Source organism: Filicampus tigris, chromosome 5 (assembly GCF_054856515.1).
Source record: "Filicampus tigris isolate MCC_2025a chromosome 5, RoL_Ftig_1.0, whole genome shotgun sequence".
Taxonomy (NCBI): domain Eukaryota; kingdom Metazoa; phylum Chordata; class Actinopteri; order Syngnathiformes; family Syngnathidae; genus Filicampus; species Filicampus tigris.
Genome location: NC_141221.1, coordinates 1,945,265 through 1,960,335, shown reverse-complemented (window position 1 = coordinate 1,960,335; position 15,071 = coordinate 1,945,265). Strand labels below are relative to the sequence as shown.

The window sequence follows — 15,071 nt, the reverse complement described above, 5'->3', positions numbered from 1 at the left end:
TTTCGCATCGAAGCTGAAAGACGCCGACAGACTTGAATTTTTGTCTCCAACAGTCACCTCACAAAATAACCATCCCAATACTGTGCCCTGACAAGCATTTAATCACCATTACTACTTTATTTTAACGAATGTCCAAAAGTTGTGTTCTGCATTCAATTTACATTTTAAAGTAAGCATAAAGGTGGAAATTATTTTTATACCCCCCCAAAAATCACCCACTTTTGACTTTTTCTTTTTTTTTTCCCCTAATCAGATTTCAGCCTGTGTGTTGCTATGTCAGTGTAAAATGCACTAGGCCTTCACAATCAATATTGCGGATTAGTATATATGGGACTGTTTCTTTCACCAATCATATTTCAAATTCCTCCGCACAGGGCCAAAGCACCGCCCAGTTGAAGTTTTCTGTCAAACTATAAATAAAATTACAGGTGTACCTAAAATGACACAACTGCTCCATAAAGCTGAAAGAAAAAGAGAGAGACCACACTTTGACTTCATTCATAAATATTTTATGTACAAAATATTCCACTGTTTATGTCACACGATTTGTTGACTAACTTAATTACATATTTGATCAGTCTCCATATGTCACATTACCTACATGGCAAAAATGTTCACCGTTGAAACATCAGTTTGTACACTTTGTTCAAATACATGCTTGTATTTCTTTTATCTTCATAATGTACAGACGTGTACCAAGAGGAGCTCTTGGATGACTTGGCACGTTGTAAACACACGGCGTCGTAAATATGCAACAAGTGGTTTAACTAACGTCACGCATTGACATTCAATTCAAAACGTCCGCTGAGACCCTTTGAAAAGTCAGAGTTGAATGCGCATCCTCGTTTTGCCAGCAGTCGTCGCAGTTTAAATTCAAGGCAGCAAGAAAATGAGGATGTCGTTTTATGTCCGTAACACAACACAACTATTTGCTTTCCTGCCTTTTAAAATCCACAAGTGTTGTCGTCAAGCACCAGTTTTAAGGACACCGAGTGAAGAAAGGTACTCAGACTAGCCGCCGGATGCGGACTCTGCTCCTCGTTACAGACGTTTTTTGTTTTTTTTTAATATATATATTTTTTATACAATTAATGGTAACTCGTTCCATCTAAAAGGCTTTCACATCAAATGACACTTCAAAGCGCTCGCGAGCTACTATGTTATTTTCCACCAACAAAATGGCGGCAAAAGTTTGCGAAATGGTTGCCATTCAAGGTGCGATATGTAAGAGCACAGGTTGAAGCTAACAAGCTAGCATTCAGCTTCTTCTAATAACGCAGAAATCAAAATGTTTGTAAACATCAGGATGGGCATTTTGGAGGAATGCCTTCATTTTGGCCCTGATAAATTACCCCGGAACTGACGATACTTTCAGGAGCTTTCAGTTGTTGATACTTCTCGTTCAAGGACTTCTCCAAAATACTTTTTTTTCGCTCATGATAAATTACTCTAGAATTATTTTAGACAACATTTCCCGAAGTTCTAATATAAAGTTCAGGAACTTTTAGTTTATGGTATCTTTAGTTTCTGGATGTGTGTTTTTCCAAATTTTCCCAAAAGTACTAGCCCTGAATAGGGTCTTTTTTCTTTAGCACGCAATGACTACCCTGCAAGTTTGTTTTCAGCTAGGGAACTAATTGGTGGTAACTGGCATTTCCACCATAAGGTCCAAGGAAATTTGAGTTGTTGGTACCCGTGTTTAGTGCTCAAAAGCACACTACATGCCTCACCAGGATCTTCTTTTGGCCCCAATAAATGACCCCAGAACTACAAGTAGTCAATAGTTCTTGCAGTACAAACACACAATTGGCTACATCAAGAACTAAAAGTTCCAGGAAGTTTTAGTTCTTGCTACTTGTAGTTCGTGGAACTAAAGGATTCCAATCAGAAGTTTTGCAGGGTCATCTTTTCGCCCTGATGAATTACCTCAGAACAAAATTTTGACAAAAGTTCCGATGGTCCTCGAAAGCTTGCAAGTTCGACCTGACTTTCCAGGAAGCTTTAGTTCTTATTTTGAGATAGTTCCTGGATCTCTCTTATGGACTAGCTTTCTTGGTAGCGCCTTCTTTTTGATCCAGATCAATTACCCCAGACCTACATTTTTAGCAATAATTCCAAACACCCAATGGTCTTTCAGAGACACCTAAAGTTCCAGGAACTTTTTCTACTTAGTTCCGTGAACTAAAAGGGTGCATTTTGAGGTGTTGTAAGGGTTGTCTTTTAACCCTGTGGCTAGATTATGCCAATAGTTCTAATGCTCCAAACACTCAGTGGTTCTCTAAAAGTTGCTAGTTCCAGTTGAACTTTCTGAAACATTTCGTAGTTGGTTCTTGTAGTTCCCAGAACTAAAAGGTTCCAATCAGAAATGTTGTAGGGTGAGTCTTCTAGTCTTGGAGCTCAATGTTGACAATAGTTCCAAACATATACAGTAGGTCCAGTAAGTTGCTAGTTCCGCCTAAAGTTTCTGAAACCTTGTTGTTCTTGGCACTTTCAGTTCCTGGACCTCTCTGAAGTACCACCCCTTATCGGTAGGACTTTCCTTTGGACTTGATAAATTGCACCGCAACAACATTGAGGCAATAATTGCTGCGGTGCCAGCACACAATAGTCCTCCAAAGCTCCAAGACTCTTGTCGTCGTCGTCGTCGTGGGTACCGGCGATTGGCGGAGCCCCGTTGGGAAAGCGTCGGGTTCCCGCTTCACCTGCCCTCCTCGGGGGGCCGCGTCTCCGACTTGATCCGGACGAACTCCTTGGCCACGTCGTCGTTGGGCCGCTGGGCCAGGATGCGCAGGACGGTGGTGCCCGTCTGGTCGGCGCGGACGGCGGGACCCAGCGGGCACCAGCAGACGCAGGCGCGGCGGCCGGCCAGGTCGCGCAGCTGCAGTACGGCCACGCCCACCACGCGGTCGGCCCGCCCGAAGCAGTAGTCCTTGACCGAGGCTTGCAGCTCGCAGCACTCGCTGCCCTCTTTGCCCAACGCGCTGGCGAGGAGCCACAAAACGCTGGCGTTAGCGCCAAACACACTCGGACAAAAAGCAGCAGAATCCACAAAAGGGACGCAAACTTGCTTGCGAACCTTCATTTCCAACCCTAACTTGAAACCCCAAACCAGTCCTTTTTTCTTTTTTGTTATCGTTAAAAAGGATACAATTTTAGGAATACTTATACAAATTTTATGGATAATCTTAAATGATCGAAAATATATATTTTTTTCCTAGGGTGGCTTTGCAAAAAATTATTGAGAAGCACTGCCCTAAACCTTGTTTAAAACTGTAATTTGACACCCTAACCTCATCTTGAAACCTTAACACTGGCTGGAAACTTTCAAGTGAAACATTCAAACCCTAAACCTTTATTTAAAACCCTAGACACCCTAACCTCGTCTTGAAACCTTAACTTTGAAACCCTAACTCCGGTTTCAAACCCCATCTTGAAACCCTACCTTGTTACCCTAACCCTGGCTTCAAACCTTAAATTCTTATTTTAACCTTAAACCTTAAAAACTCCACTTACAAACCCTAAACCTCTATTTAACTTATTAGATACCCTATCCTAGGCTTAAAACCCTACTTTCAAATTCTAACACAGACTGAAAATACTACTTTTAAAACCTTACCCTGTCTTAAATCCTACGGTCAAACTTTTAACTCTGGCCTCAAACATAACCTAAAAGCCCAAACCTAGTTTAAATTCCTAACCTAGTCTTGAAACTCTACTTGAAAAAACCTAACACAGGCCGGAAACCCTACTTTTAGACTCTAATCCTGACGTTAAACCCTAATTTCACACCGTAATCCTGGCTGCAAAACCTTCAATTGAAACCCTACTTTGAAACCCTAAATCTTTATTTGAAGCCCAAATTTGACATCCTAAACTAGTCTTGAAACACTGGCTTCAAAACCAAGCTTGAAGCCCAACTTTCCAACCCCAACCCTGTCTTGTAACCTAATGATGAACTCCTCATTCTTCTTTGAACCCTTGACTCAGGCTGAAAAACCCTCATTTCTAACCCTAAATCTGTTTGAAAGCCAAAGCCTATCTTGAAACCCTACTTTGAAACGGTAGTGGTGTCTTAAAACCCCGAATTGGCAAGTCCAAGCCTTGTTGAAAAGCCTCATTTGACACCCTGACCTACTCTTGAAACACTAACCTAGTGTTGAAAGCAAAAAGCCAAGCTCCAAAGCCAAAGTGGAACCTTGTTGAATACGTTTGAATAGGGTTTTGTCGAGTACGCGAGTGATGCGGCGCGCGATGTCACGTGTGTGCGACTGACAATTGGAAGCTCTCGTTGAACTTGGCGCTCCAGCAGTTGTTCTTGGACTTGGTGGTGAACTTGCGCTTCTTGTCGGCCAGCGTCGGCCCCAGCAGGGAAACTTCCACGAAGGGCCGGAACATTCCGGACGTCTGCCAGCGCAGGTCGTTGACGCCGATCACTGACGGGCGACACGGCGAATAATGAGTCTCCAACCTCAGCGGCGCGCGCGCAGGCGGCAACGGGGCGCTCGTCACCTTTGACGCTGACTTTGCGTTCCTTGGCCAGCACGTCCACCTGCAGCACGACTTCGCCGATTGGGTTCTCTACTCCCGAACCTCAAGCACAAAAACAGGAACCACGTTTTCAAAGCCCAACCCTACTTTAGAAGCCCTAACTGTAGGTTTAAGATTAGCCTTGACCTAAAAATCCAACAGAGGCTGGAAGCCGCAATCCTGTGTCGAAACACTAAGCAACACGTCAAACCCTAATTTGACACCTTAACTAGGATTTAAAACCCTAACCCAGCCTTGAAATGCTAATCCCGGCTCAAAACGCTGGTTTGAAACCATAACCCATTGATAGCCAAATTTTAAAATCCAACCCAAGCTTGAAACCCAAATTTGCAACCGTAACCCTAGCTTGAAACACCAAGCCTTGTTTAAAACCCTAATGTAGGCTTGAAACCCTCATTTGAAACCCCAACCCTGTCGAATCCCAAATCCAAAACCCTAAACCAGGCTTCAAACGCAAATTTGAAACCGTAATTTTGCTTTAAAACCCTAACCCTGCCTTGAAACACCAATCCTGGTGTGAAACCATAACCCAGACTTGAAAGCCACATTTGAAACCTTAACCCTGGCTGAGAACCCTAACCCTTGTTTGAAACCCTTATTTAAACTAAACCTTGGTTGAAATTGTAAGTTAAAGCCATAAATCTATCTTGAAACCCTAATTTAAAATGCAGTCTTGTTTTGAACACTACACCCATCTTAAAACCATACTTTGAAACCCGAATTCAAAACTGTAACCCTGACTCAACACCCTAATTTGATTACAGCCAAACGGAAGCCATTGCCAGCCTTGTTCAAAGCCCTAACAATGATTGACAGATGACATCATTCAGGGGGCGGGGCCTGAGCACTCACCTCGATCAGGTCGAACCTTCTCATTGGCCGTGATTCTGATGCCCATGCCGCTGTGCACTAGGGACATACGTGCACACGTACGTTAACTGTGTGTGCGCGCCTGCGTGCGTGTGCGTGCGTGCGTGCGTGGGTGCGTACCTTGTTCGCGCTGCGTGGTGACGAAAGTCCTGATGAGGGCGTCCGTGCTCTGCGAGTAAAGCGACAAAGCGTAACGCAGGGTGGACAACTCGGGACTCTTCTCCACAAACGATTTCTTCAGGCCGTTTCCGCCGGCATGGAAATATTGCTGCAAAAAAAAGGGAAATCACATGAATGTATTTTGGGATTAAGATGCTCAAACCACTAAAAAGCCTGATCGCGCAATTGCATGTTTAGCATTAGATGTGAAATGTTAGCACTTGAAATTAGAACCCAAGTTCAAAACCCTTACCCTAATTGTATCCCAAATTTGAAACCTTAAGCCAAGCCAGACCTTAGACAAGTCTCATCTAAAACCCGAACCCAGATTTAAAAAACATAAAATTATAACTTGGACTCCTTATTTTCAACCCCTTACACTGCCTTGAAACCCTAACCTATACTCAAAATCTTACTTTAAAAAGCTAAACTAAACCTAAACTGGACCTGAAACCCTGATTTGAAATCGTAACTAACTGTATTAAAAAACCTGAAAACAGGCTCTTCGAAATCCTAACCCAAAACATAATTTAATCTTCATCCTTGTTTATAAGCCTACTTTAAAATTTGAATCCTTCGATCCCCTCACTTGAAACCCTAACTTAACTTGAAAACCCAAATGCTGTCTTGAAACCCCAACCCTGGCTGGAAACCTCAACATGAGTATTTGGAAACCTAACCTTGGCTCAAAACTCTCATTTGAAACTGCAAGCCGAGTTTGAAACCCTATCCCAGGCTTGAACCCCTTACCCTAATCCCGGGCTAAAATTCCTCAACGAGTCTGAAAGCCACCTGGTTGTTTGAAGCCCCGGTCATGTGACTAGGCAGCTCCGCCTACCTTGAGGCTCTCCAGGCCCGCGTCCACCACAGCGCACTGCTTGGGCGTCAACGTTTTGGCCTCGCCGCCGCCGCCGCCGCCCTGCAACACAAACACGAGATCGACGTCATGGACCTCGTGGTCGACGTCATTTGAAGATGAGTTACCTTGAGGTTGGAGAGTCCTTTGGCGGCAGTGAGGATCTGCGCACCCTGCAAAGTCACCAAGAGCAATGATTGTCATCATCATTATTATTCATGTTGTTTTTGTCATTTTTCAGATCAGTGGAAACCAATGACAGAAAATCTGTTTTTAATGTTCACCAGCAGATGGCAGTGGAGAGCTGCGACTGCATAACCACATACAGTATGAAGGACATTAGTTAAGAGACACTTTAGGGTTTGAGATTCAAACAACGATTAGGTTTTCAAATTTGAGTTTCAAGCATGGACTCCAAATTGGTTTTCAACCCAGGTTTAAGGTTTCAAATGAGGGTTTTGAGCCAGGGTTCTTGTTTCAAATTAGGGTTTCAAGTTAGGGTTAGGTTTTCTATGTAGGGTTTCAAATCAGTGATATGGTTTCAAATGAGGATTTTGAGCCTGGGTTAGAGTTTCAAGATAGAGTTAAAGGTTCAAACGGGGACTTTAAAATGCTGTTGTAATTTCAAACAAGGGTTAGGCTTTTAAATAGGGTTTTGAACTTGGTTTAGAATATCAAATGAGGGTGTTTCCAGTCTGGATTATGGTTTGAAGACAGGGTTAGTCTTCCAAATCAGGTTTACAAGCTTGGGTCAAAATTTCACACAAGGGTTAGGGTTTCAAATTGGGGTTTCAATAAAGATTTAGGGTTTAAATTGTATTTTGGTTTTGGGATGGAATTTAAAATTAGGGTTTTAAGACGTGGCTACCAAATCAGGTTTTCAAGGTAGGATTGGGGTTTTAAATAGGGGCTTCAAACAATGATTAGGGTTTCAAAGTGGGGTTTGTAGCCTAGATTAGGGTTTCAAGACAGGATTAAGGTTTCAAATAAAGGTTTTGAACCTGAATAGTAAATTCAAACAAGTGGTAGGATTTCAAATTAGGGTTATCATTTTAGACTAAGGTTTCAAGGTAGGGTTACAATTTCAATTCGGGCTTCAGAGTAGGGTTTCAAGTCAAGTTTATGGTTTCAAATGATGGTTTTGAGCCTGGGTTAGTATTTCCATTCGGGATTAAGTTTTCAAATGCAGGTTTGAAATCGGATTAGGGTGTCAAGACTGGGTTACTGTATCAAAGTAGGGTTTCAAATGAGGGTTAGGGTTTTAAATCAGGGTTCCGGTTTCAAGGCTGGGTCACGTTGAATGTTTTTTTTTTGTTACCAGGCTGTCGTTACTCTGCGGCAAGACGATGCTCTTCTCCAGCCCGTTCAGGACCGCCTTCCACAGGTCCTTCAGGATCTTCTTGAGCACCGCCTTCTCGCACACGTCTGCAAACACGCTCAGACTGCGCGCGGGAAATCATGAGAACCACATGCGGGCCGTGAGGGAATGCGTAACAAAGTCTGCATACTTGGCATCCAGGAAGTCCATGAGCGGCCTGAGCACGGCGTCGGCTTCCCCCTCGGCCGTGTCGGGGTTGGGGGGGCCTCTCATCTGGTACAGCAGCTCCGACATCTGACGCATGCACGCGCCGATGCGCGCCTGCAAGCTGAAGGCAAGCAAGGAAGAAAAAAAGTTCAAAAGGGCATCGAGTAAAGTGTGTTTGAAAACTCTTAAATCATTTGTGTGTTTACAACTAAGCGCATGTTACATAATATGGTGTTTTAAATTGTATACTGAAGAGTAGTCTATGTTCTTTGCAGGCCCACAAGTCTAAACATGGCATTCTGATTAAGATTGCGTTTGTGGAATGAGTTACAGCGTAAGTCAATGCAAACATTGTTTTTTCAAGAATATGTTCTATGCAAGCCAACTAGTTGAAACAATATTGCGTTTGCGGAATAAGAGTTAATCCACCCGTTTTTAGCCATCTCTGGGGGCGGCCATTTTGTCTTCGGTCGACTGAAAATGACATCACAACTGCTCAGGTAACAACCAATCACAGCTCAGCTTCAGAAAACAGGTCAGCCGTGATTGGTCGTTGTTGCATAGAACATATTCTTGAAAAAACAATGTTTGCGTTGACTTCCGCTTTAACTCATTCAATCTTAATCAGAATGCCATGTTTAGACTTGTGGGCCTGCAAAGAACATAGACTACTCTTCAGTATACCGATAAAGGACATTTTTGGGTTGACTTCCTCTTTAAAAAGTGAGTGTGTGTGTGTACCTCTTAGCAAAGACAACACTGAAGTTGTCAAGTACGCCGTTGAGTTTCACTTGTAGCTCATTGAGGATGTCAGCAGCCTCCGTGTCCAACTATAAAACACACAAATGTGAGTTCAGCCCCCTGAACCCCCCCCCCCAAAAAAACAAAAAAAACTGCTGGGGTAAATAATCTTGTCAAAGGTCAAGGGACATCCAGGGTGGGTTCGGCAGCACTCTATCACTATCACAGTCTGGATGCTCGGCGGGACACGTGTGGTGGTCTACCGCCAGCTTTTTGAAGCTTTCCAATCTGCTTTGCGGTCACGTCCAAGGAAGCAAGGAAGGAGCAAGACGGGGAGGCTAATGGAGGGCGCCAACGTAGAAAACAACACGGAAAAAACAACCAACCAACCTGTTTCTCGTTATCTTTCTTCTCAGCCTGAAACAACACAACCCACACGCGCGTCACACATCACGACGCGCACACACACAACTATGTGGATAATGTAGCGTTATTCATGTGCATATGAATAAAACGATATAATTTCCCCAATACGAATCAATTGTTTTATCACACACACACAAAAACACAAATACATTTATATACAAATATCCATACACTCATGTAGACGTGCAAACATCAAGCGCGCACAGACACAAAGCAACACAAGCATACACAAAAGACACACACAGTAGACATAAGCATGCCAAAGTACATTCTCACACAAATAGAGAAACAAACACACATTCAAATAGATGCACACACATATCGACAGAAATTTAAACAAAGGAGAAACAAACCTGCAAACACACACAAACACACACACTTTTACATACGCACGCACACAACACAAAAAACAAATGAGCAGATTCAAATAGATAACAGACTTAAAACCAAAAAGTTCACACACACAATCCAATGCACACACATACATAAACAATTGAACAAAACAATTTCACACACAATTTCAGAGCTATTTGACACACGAAGCAGACAAACACATTCAAAATATACACAATTTACACTAATCCAGACACACGCAATTATGCAAAAATATACACAAACAGATACGCGCACATACAGACACGCCAACACTCACACGTGCGCACACAGACACACACCTTTTCCTCAGATTCCAACTGTCCAAAGATGAAAATAAGAAACAAACAAATAACATAAAAATGTGAAAATGAAAGTTCACCATTTGTAAGAAAACACACACACACACACACACACACACACGCACACACACACAAACTCACACACACCTTTTCCTTGTCAGATTTCAGCTGTACAAGAGCAAGAAAAAGTGAATGACATATTATTTGTACGGTATGACAGCTAAAAATATAAATACCAAATAATATACTGTATAAAACATTTAAATGTAAAAGAATCTACTCTTGTTCAATGTTCATTGTGGTGGCTCACCTTTTCCTCTTCAATCTTTTGGATGACAACAAAACAAATAAAAAAAAAAAAAATTACCTAAATGTTTGCAATAGAAACACACGCTCACACACACTCCCTAAAAGATTCTTACACTAGTTCAACACAACACATACACACACACAGTCAGACCTTCTCCTCCTTGTCCTTGTTGTCCATCTGAGCGTGCACGTGATCAGTAATGGGGCAGGAAGTGACAAACAGGAAATTCATTTAGTTCTTCTTCCTGTTTCCCCCTTTATCATCCCTAAAGGATAAATGCTAACAATGCTAATGCTAAAGAATGGCCGCCGCCACTTACCTCAGAGCCTTCTGAGTCCGAGCACGACTGATTCAAAAATGAAATGATGATAAAAAAAAAAGACACAGTAATAAAAAGACCAAATAACAAACGCAACGGTGGCTATCTAGTTAGCATAGCATACCCACCACGTCATCATCATCATCATCACGGCCCTCAACGTCATTGTTGGCCTGCAGTGGGCGGGGTGAGCAAACGCAAACAAAAAACAACAACAAAAAAACGTTTGAACTATGAACCCATCCACCGAGGAGGCGGGGTCATGTCATCACGCGACAGATGCACCCACCTCGTCATCAAACTCCTCCTCGTCCTCGTTCTCCAACTTTTGTAAAGAAGCAACGATATTCAACATCAAATGAAAAACAAAAGTGATTTCTGGTAAATTCACAAAATGTGGGGCTACTGGTAAGCAACGGAAGAAGTAGATTTCTGGTAAGTTAAGGAAAGCCACATTGGGAATTGGATGTGTCTTTAAGCTTCAATCGAGTGGAATTTCTGGCAGATAAGGGAAAGGGAGATTGCTGGAAGATAGGAAAAGGAAGGTTGCTATTGAGTTAAGGAAAGGGACGTTGCTAATACATTTAGGAAAGGAAGGCTTGCTTTTGAATTTCGGAAAGTGGGAATGGTGGGAATTGCTGATCATTTGCGGAAAAAGGGTGATATTGGCTGGCTAGAGCCTGATCACATACAAGAATCCACACACATGAGTACACATATCTGCATAACCCGACATTTTTTATCAGGAGTAAACAAACGATTATTATTCGGCTGAAGAGAAAATAAAAAGGCGGCTGGGTTTTGGGGATCTAAGAAGCGACATACCCTCTCCTCCTCAACTGTCAACTGCCAAGAAAATAAAAGACTGAAAAGTCAACTCAAATGTCTTCAAAGCAGATTGAAAAGCATCAAAAAGTGGTCACCCTCGTAACACTTTGTGTGTATGCGTCAATCTGATAAAAGCGAGCCGACCTGCTTTGCTCCCATGGACTCGAACATCCTCTCCAGAAGGACTCTCATCTGCTGGATGTTGTTCATCAGCACGCACGGCTACACAACCAAAACACGACAAGAAAAAGAAAGACGCGATCAAGCGAGCTCCTCCCCAAGACCTCGTTGACGTCGGCGATGTTTGTATACTGACGATTTTCTCCTTGCCGCAGTAGGATGGGAAGTTTTTGGCCAGCAGGGCGCAGTACTGCAGCAGGACTTTGCTGATGGTCTGAACAAACGCAACAAGCAAACGCGCAAAAAAAACATTTTAGCTAAGAACGTTAGCACGGCGAGCAGCCAAGTCGAGCAAGAGGCCTCGTGGCACTTTGAACTGACAACTACAATAACATTCATTTGATCTAACACTACATATGAGATCATTAGCAGACTGACTACAAATTGAGCGTCTGTTACTCGTCATCCGTCTGCAGCGCGGGTACCTTTCCGTTGTCCGTCAATCGCCTTTTTTTCCCGGGGGGGGAAAAAAAAAACAGCAACCGTCTATGGGCCGGCCCCCCCTCTAATTTTAAGCGACCGTCCGTCGGCGAGTCTGACTAAACTTTCACTCATTCACTTTCACTATTTGATCCGGCTTGACAAAAAGGCGGATAGACGGACGGCGCAAGGGTAGCCAGGCTGCAGAGGGATGGCGATAAACGGACGGCACATTTTAGTAAAATTCCCGATGAATTTTGATCTCACAATTATGATGATAAATCTTTAACCTCAATGATAATATTTCTCTGATCAAACAACTGACAATGATAATCCTTTCATCTGAGAACCGAGTTGATAAATTGAGATCCAACAACCTGGGATGATAATAATGCTTTCATTTAACTAGGAGAATAATAATTTTCTCAAACAAAGTTGACAGGCCTTTGATGCAACAAGGCATCATGGGAATTGGGGTCTCCACTGCTTAAGTGGCGTTCATGCAACTTTATAGGGATTGAGCACTTATGACGTATGATATCACAATCGATAAGGTCACCTTGGCGAATCGTTGGTTGTAGTGAGCCAGCACGGCAGGGTCGGGACAGTCCAGTTTGCGGATGATCCCGAAGCTTTGGTTGAGCTGCGTGAAAATGTCCACAACCGAGCAGGAAAACAACGCGTGCTCCGATGTCGATTGGAACTAGGGAGGCACGAAAATATACAAGAAGAAGAAGAAGTAGAATGGAATTTCAGTTTTTTTTTCACAACTTGGGAAAGTCGACTTTGACAGACGGTGTGAAAGGGGTTTCAACTCATGCCTTTTCTTTGCTGGTAAGGTTAGGATTCAGGAAAAGGGAGATTGTTGGTAAATTTAGGGTTAAGGATGATTGTTAGTTTCGGAGAGTGGAATAGTTGGGAAATTTAGAAGAAGGTGGTAGCTAGTTTAGGAAAGAATGGCAAGGATAGGGGCATGGCTAGTAAATTTAGTAAAGTGTTAGCTGGTAAGTTAAAGTGTTAAGTTTAGGAAAGGGAGATTTCTGGTGAGTTTTTGAAAGGGAGTTTGCAGGTAAGTTTAGGAAAGGAGGTATTGCAGGTCATTTTGTTTTGCTGGTATGCTGAAAAAATGGTTTAGGAAAGTGGTGTCAATAGCAGATTTGGGAAAAGTGATTGCTGGTAAATTTAGGAACAGAGGTATTGCTGGGAAATTTGGGAAAGGGGGGTTTCTGGTAAATGATGATGAAATGGGCATTATTGTTCAGGTTAGCAATGGTGGGTGCTGGTACGTTTAGCAAAGTGGGGTGTTGCTAGTACATTTAGGAAAGCAGTTTTAGCTGGTAAATTTAGGAAATGGGCTCCCTGGACAAATAAATAACGCAGATATTGCTAGCAAAGGGGCGGGGGTGCTCGTAAATGTAGGAATGGAGATTGATGATAAATTTAGGAAAGAGGGATGCCGCTATCTTTAGGAATAGGGGATTGCTCATATGTTCAGGAAAATGTGTTTCTTATTCAGAAAAGCAAGAATCACGAGTAATTTCAGGAATGGGACTTTTGTAGAGGGGAGATTGTTGGTAAGTTTTAGAATTGATGTTGCATATAAATTCATGAATGTAGATTTTTTAAAATAAATTTAGGATAGAAGGTTTACGAAAGGAAGAGTTGTCGGTATGCTTTGGAGAGGAGATTGCTGGTATGTTTAGTAAAGGAAACCGCTTGTGTGCGTATTGACTCACTCCTTCCCTCTTGTCCCTCTCCAGTGCTCCGTGCATAAACTCCATGGAAACGTCTTCATTTTCATCCAGCCAGGCCAGGACAAACGGCAGGAACCACCTGGAGACGACAACCACAACAAGGCGTTGAATACCGACACGGGTGGGACGGATCCACACGGCGAAGACGGCGTCTTACGAAGGATACGTGGGAACGGCGTCAGCGAAGGCGGGAAGATCTGAGACGTACTCGTTGTAGAGCCACTTGACCTTGAAGTGAAGATTCATGTAGTCGGAAGGCTTGCACAGACGATGATGATCGTGCTCTGGGGCACACAAATTAACAGCAAACTTGTCTCACATCCGAAGTATACCGGCGATTGCCCTTCCTAAACATGTCAGCAAACCTCATGTACTAAATTGACCAGCAAATAATCCTTTGCTCTAACAGCTATTAAGTATGTGAAATAATCCTTCAATCTCCATTCTGTGGTCTTACCATCCTGGAAGTCTATTCTGCGGATGCGGAAGGTGCCGGGAGCTGCTGCTGCCATGGCGACAGCATGGCAAAAAAATTACCCCAAACAAAACAAAAAAAACAATGACAGCAGAGATGAAAAGGAGGAGGATGATGGTGATGATAAACTTTATGGAGAAAGCGGTGACGCAGCAAAAAAGCTACGATGATGGATTGCTACGCTCCAAACGCAGCCTCAAACACACTAACACAATGTTAACACCAACACTAGCCTGCATTATGAACTGCCTTACAAGCGTAAAAGGAAAAGTCTAACCACTGCGAGATACAATCAATTCCCCAAAACAGGTGGGCTTGCAATTTGGGAAGCGCAAAAGTGCTCGGGCTGCAACGCTAACATTTAGTATGCTAACATAGCAAGACAGCAACCTGAATACAGAAAGCCCTGAGGGAGAGTACATCGGGATTTTACAAGGCGCCTTTTAGACGGGTATTATTTCAAATAGGAACTGATCAAACGCTAACAGGGCAAGAAATGTAGGTTGACATATGCTATCATGCTAACCAACACCAAGAACAAATGCTACCTAAGTACAGAAAGTGCTGCAACAGATCATAAAGGTATACTACATCGTTTCATCTGGTACTACAGGTCTCAAATGAAAACTGGTGAAATAGAAAACTGCTACCAGTTGCTATGCTAACATACATGATATGATGCCTTTATTCAAAATAAGAATTGACCTAATGCTAAGAAGGGACAATGGTTTTAGTGTTGAATTTTAACTGTGGTTAACTTCTTTTTACGCTTATATGACAGTAAAAAAAAAGTTGAAAACCTTCCAAATCTGAAAGATAAGACTAGAAATATGTTCTAGACAATCAAGTGACGGCTAACACGCTAACAATGCTAACAACCAACGCTCACCGACGTTCCTGCGGCCACCTTTAGCCAAAACTGGAGAAGCATCACAGATCATTAAAGATTCAGTGAAAAAAATAAAAAATAAATAAAGAAGTAGACG

The 15,071-nt window shown here is 42.7% G+C and overlaps 1 protein-coding gene across 5 annotated transcripts in view; it reads right to left on the bottom strand.

Annotated features, from left to right (window-relative positions):
- Nucleotides 1-493: 493 nt before the first annotated feature.
- Nucleotides 494-15,071, bottom strand: part of LOC147146822 (uncharacterized) — a 69,469-nt gene continuing 54,891 nt past the window's right edge. The window contains exons 27-50 of one of the 5 annotated variants that reach the window (XM_086031821.1): nucleotides 13,768-13,894; nucleotides 13,593-13,689; nucleotides 12,416-12,559; nucleotides 11,573-11,650; nucleotides 11,401-11,478; nucleotides 11,254-11,274; nucleotides 10,718-10,753; nucleotides 10,557-10,601; nucleotides 10,429-10,455; nucleotides 10,260-10,286; nucleotides 10,110-10,124; nucleotides 9,947-9,967; nucleotides 9,800-9,817; nucleotides 9,090-9,116; nucleotides 8,700-8,788; nucleotides 7,942-8,079; nucleotides 7,752-7,875; nucleotides 6,562-6,606; nucleotides 6,416-6,496; nucleotides 5,539-5,686; nucleotides 5,401-5,457; nucleotides 4,510-4,590; nucleotides 4,274-4,433; nucleotides 494-2,981 (exon numbers count right to left, since the gene is read on the bottom strand). In XM_086031821.1, the coding sequence (XP_085887947.1) occupies nucleotides 2,699-2,981; nucleotides 4,274-4,433; nucleotides 4,510-4,590; nucleotides 5,401-5,457; nucleotides 5,539-5,686; nucleotides 6,416-6,496; nucleotides 6,562-6,606; nucleotides 7,752-7,875; nucleotides 7,942-8,079; nucleotides 8,700-8,788; nucleotides 9,090-9,116; nucleotides 9,800-9,817; nucleotides 9,947-9,967; nucleotides 10,110-10,124; nucleotides 10,260-10,286; nucleotides 10,429-10,455; nucleotides 10,557-10,601; nucleotides 10,718-10,753; nucleotides 11,254-11,274; nucleotides 11,401-11,478; nucleotides 11,573-11,650; nucleotides 12,416-12,559; nucleotides 13,593-13,689; nucleotides 13,768-13,894 (1,967 nt within the window). In that variant the 3' untranslated portion in view covers nucleotides 494-2,698. The remainder of the gene's footprint in view (nucleotides 2,982-4,273; nucleotides 4,434-4,509; nucleotides 4,591-5,400; nucleotides 5,458-5,538; nucleotides 5,687-6,415; nucleotides 6,497-6,561; nucleotides 6,607-7,751; nucleotides 7,876-7,941; nucleotides 8,080-8,699; nucleotides 8,789-9,089; nucleotides 9,117-9,799; nucleotides 9,818-9,946; nucleotides 9,968-10,109; nucleotides 10,125-10,259; nucleotides 10,287-10,428; nucleotides 10,456-10,556; nucleotides 10,602-10,717; nucleotides 10,754-11,253; nucleotides 11,275-11,400; nucleotides 11,479-11,572; nucleotides 11,651-12,415; nucleotides 12,560-13,592; nucleotides 13,690-13,767; nucleotides 13,895-15,071) is intronic. The other 4 variants (XM_086031823.1, XM_086031824.1, XM_086031825.1 and 1 more) reach the window with 4 other exon arrangements.